This window comes from Balaenoptera acutorostrata, chromosome 4 (genome assembly GCF_949987535.1).
Source record: "Balaenoptera acutorostrata chromosome 4, mBalAcu1.1, whole genome shotgun sequence".
Classification (NCBI taxonomy): domain Eukaryota; kingdom Metazoa; phylum Chordata; class Mammalia; order Artiodactyla; family Balaenopteridae; genus Balaenoptera; species Balaenoptera acutorostrata.
Genome location: NC_080067.1, coordinates 1,198,574 through 1,202,603, shown reverse-complemented (window position 1 = coordinate 1,202,603; position 4,030 = coordinate 1,198,574). Strand labels below are relative to the sequence as shown.

The 4,030-nt window shown below is 41.5% G+C and overlaps 1 protein-coding gene across 1 annotated transcript; it reads left to right on the top strand.

Annotated features, from left to right (window-relative positions):
* The first annotated feature begins 910 nt into the window (after positions 1 to 910).
* Positions 911 to 1,815, top strand: LOC130708138 (mitochondrial fission factor-like). Its single transcript, XM_057545753.1, has one exon. It carries the CDS (start codon positions 969 to 971, stop codon positions 1,683 to 1,685), a length of 717 nt encoding a protein of 238 aa, XP_057401736.1. The 5' UTR covers positions 911 to 968; the 3' UTR covers positions 1,686 to 1,815.
* Positions 1,816 to 4,030: the final 2,215 nt, after the last annotated feature.

The window sequence follows — 4,030 nt, the reverse complement described above, 5'->3', positions numbered from 1 at the left end:
ATAGTCAATTCTGTTGTCAGTGACTAACAACCTCAACCAAGAGTACTACATCACAACACCCTAATGAGAATGAAAAAGAACCATGGAATTCAGATTTGACAACATATTTGGAAAAGGTGAACAGAGGCGTTATTTTTTTTTTTTTAAAGATTTATTTATTGATTGATTGATTGCTATGTTGGGTCTTCGTTTCTGTGCTAGGGCTTCCTGTAGTTGCGGCAAGCGGGGGCTACTCTTCATCGCGGTGCGCGGGCCTCTCACTATCGCGGCCTCTCTTGTTGCGGAGCACAGGCTCCAGACGCGCAGGCTCAGTAGTTGTGGCTCACGGGCCTAGTTGCTCCGTGGCATGTGGGATCTTCCCAGACCAGGGCGCGAACCCGTGTCCCCTGCATTAGCAGGCAGATTCTCAACCACTGCGCCACCAGGGAAGCCCCAGAGGCGTTATTTTTAAAAATCAATTTTTAAATATGTAATATCTCTAATATTATGAAGTTGAGAAATAGAGTTCTTTTTTCTGTGATTGTAGTCAATTTAGTGCTATGGGTATGCAAGTTTTATATAGTCATAAAGTCTGCTGTTGCTTTTGTTGTTGTTTTTTGTAAAGTCCATTTTTGTTTAATATTTCCAAACCTTTCTTCTAAATCTGTTGTCCTCAAGTTAAGAATAGCAGTTTCCTGCCCGCTGCGGGCCTCTCTGGCCGGTGATTTGCCCGGGCGCCTCCGTGCGCTCGGCCAACAGCCTCTGACAGCGCCCACCCGAGCGCCCCGGGAGCCGGCGAGCGGCGGTCCTCACCAGCGACTTTCAGCGGGCCCAGGGGGACAAAAGTGGCTCTAAATCCAGCACATGCATATTGAAGCAAGTTAAAGGATTTAATATGAAGCACAGAAACCGATAATGCCAAAAAGCAAGCAGTAGTTGGTACACATTTAGTGAGTGGGGCAACATTTCCTTCTCCCAGTGCTGCTGAGATGGCGGAAATTAGTCGAATTCAATATGAAATGGAATACACCGAAGGTATTAGTCAGCGAATGAGGGTCCCGGAAAAATTAAAGGTAGCACCACCAAATGCTGACCTGGAACAAGGATTCCAAGAAGGAGTTTCAAATGCTAGTGTGATTATGCAGGTTCCAGAGAGAATTGTTGTAGCAGGAAATAATGAAGACATTCCATTTTCAAGACCAGCAGGTCTTGACCTTATACAGTCAACTCCTTTCAAACCTCTGGCACTAAAAACACCACCTCGTGTACTTACGCTAAGTGAAAGACCACTAGATTTTCTGGATTTAGAAAAACCTCCTCCAACCCCTCAAAATGAAGAAATCCGTGCAGTTGGCAGGCTAAAAAGAGAGCGCTCTACGAGTGAAAATGCTGTTCGCCAAAATGGACAGCTGGTCAGGACTGACTCCATACCTGTGTTGCGTGGTGGGTCTGCTGCCGCCACCTCTAACCCTCATCATGACAACACCAGGTATGGCATTTCAAATATAGATACAACGATTGAAGGAACCTCAGATGACGTGACTGTTGTAGATGCAGCTTCATTAAGACGACAGATAATCGAACTAGATAGACGTCTACAACTTCTGGAAGAGGAGAACAAAGAACGTGCTAAAAGAGAAATGGTCATGTATTCAATTACTGTAGCCTTCTGGCTGCTTAACAGCTGGCTCTGGTTTCGCCGCTAGAGGTAACCTCAACTCAAAAATACTGTCTCAGCAGCTGGAAATATAAAGAATTTGCAAACTTCTTTATTTCTGTCTTTGCATTGTATGCCGTTTTACAGTCCCCACCCTGAAAATGTATTTCTCCCAGAAAGGATGGGGGAAAGACTTATATTTGCAGGAGTAAAGGTATATCCTGTCACTCGACTGTATTTAGTTTTAACCAGTTCTGCCCTAACACCTACTTAAAATTCTCCCTTTGCATGTTTTGTAAATAGGATCTAGTTTGTTTGTTGTTTTGTTTTGTTTTTGCCTCATCAATCTGCACAGCTAATTCTATGAATGGGAGGGAAAAAAGTGTACAGAAAATGGATTTAGAGAAGTGTCTGTAAAGGAAAAATAATACTTTATATTGTCCTGTTTCTCAAACACTGTTAGATTAAACAGTTTAGTTAATAGACATTTTTGCATCCACATTTCAACATTAACACTACTGAAGTCATGGTCTGGTGTCAGATTTAATAAACTCAAGTCACCTCATGTTTCAGGATTGCCTTCAATAAAATAATTCCTAACATTTTCAGCAGTTTAAGATGTGGGCAAAATGTGCATTTTTATTTTTATTTTAGTTTTGCAGATGGTTTTCTATAAAGTACATTTTTTTTTTTTTTTTTTAAATTTTATTTATTTATTTATTTATTTATTTATTTTTGGCTGTGCTGGGTCTTCGGTTCGTGCGAGGGCTTTCTCTAGTTGCGGCAAGTGGGGGCCACTCTTCATCGCGGTGCGGGGACCGCTCTTCATCGCGGTGCGCGGGCCTTTCACTATCGCGGCCCCTCCCGTTGCGGGGCACAGGCTCCAGACGCGCAGGCTCAGCAGCTGTGGCTCACGGGCCCAGCTGCTCCGTGGCATGTGGGATCTTCCCAGACCAGGGCTCGAACCCGTGTCCCCTGCATTAGCAGGCAGATTCTCAACCACTGCGCCACCAGGGAAGCCCTAAAGTACATTTTTACTAAGTCCATGTGTGAATGATTTAAAAAGCTACAGAATAAGGTACAAATGTAGTGTATTTAATAAACTGTCAACCAAAGCTAAAAAACAAAAAAAAAAAGAATAGCAGTTTCCTGCCAAAAGTTAACAAAAATATTTTAATTAATGTTGGGAAAGTTTCCTATTTTGCAAACACAAATATTTTAGAATTATGATTTATAAAATTAACACAGTGTTAACCATATTTTGCCCTTCTGGGGACCTTCTGCTGGAGGACTTTTAGTTTTTCAGGTCTAGGATCTTGAGGTACTACATATAAATCATTGTTTGAGTCTTAGAAGAAATTTGAGAGACAGAGACACCTTATTGTAGACAAGAGAGCCAGCCAAATGTTATTCTAACAACAGTCTACTGCCTTATTCTTTCAAAAAAGAAAAAAAAAAATGAGGAAAGAAGAAAGGAAGGAAGGGAGAAAGAAAACTTCATATTACACTCTAGTTCTAGGAGCTGGACATTTGTCCCATTTCTTCTAAATTGGAACCCTATTTTATTCTTGCTTGAATTCTCCAGACTGTAGTTCTTTAAACTTTAATCACTTTGCTAGGGAACTGTACTCAGTTGAAGAAAGTCAAAGATGATCTTCCTGTCTACCCAGGGAAATGCTTGATCTCTTCTCATAGTTAATTAATTCATCTGCTATATATTCACCTCAAACTTTTTCCCCATTGTGGTTGAAAGAATAAGCCTCCCCAAAGATGTCCAAGATGTCTACATCCTAATTCCTAGAACCTGTGAATATGTGACCTGACATAGAAAAAGAGAGGAAATTTCAGATGTGATTAAGTTAAAGATCTTGAGAAGGGAAGATTATCTTACATGGTCTGCATGGGCCAAATGTAATCACAAGGGTCTATATAAGATAAAAGCAGTGGGGTCAGAGCAAGAGAAGGTGATATGATGACAAGAACTGAGGTCAGAAAGAGAGATAGAGGTTGAAGATGCTATACTTATGGCCTTGAAGATGCAGAAAGGGGGCATGAACCAAGACATGCAGGTGGCCTCCAGAAGCTGGAAAAGGCAAGGAAACAGATTCCCTTCTGGAACTTCCAGAAGGAATGTAGCCCTGCCAACACTTTGATTTTAAGACTTCATACCTCCAGAACTATAAGATGATAAAGTTGTTCTGTTTTAATCTACTGAATTTGTGGTAACTTGTTAGAACAGCAATAGGATACTACTACCTTCCTCTTAGGTACACAGTTAAACTGCATTTCCCATCTTCCTCTGAGGCTAAATGTGACTGAGTTCTGGCCAATGGAATATGGCAGAAGTGAGACACGTCACTTCCAGGCAGGGCAATAAAATCCTTTCTCATGATC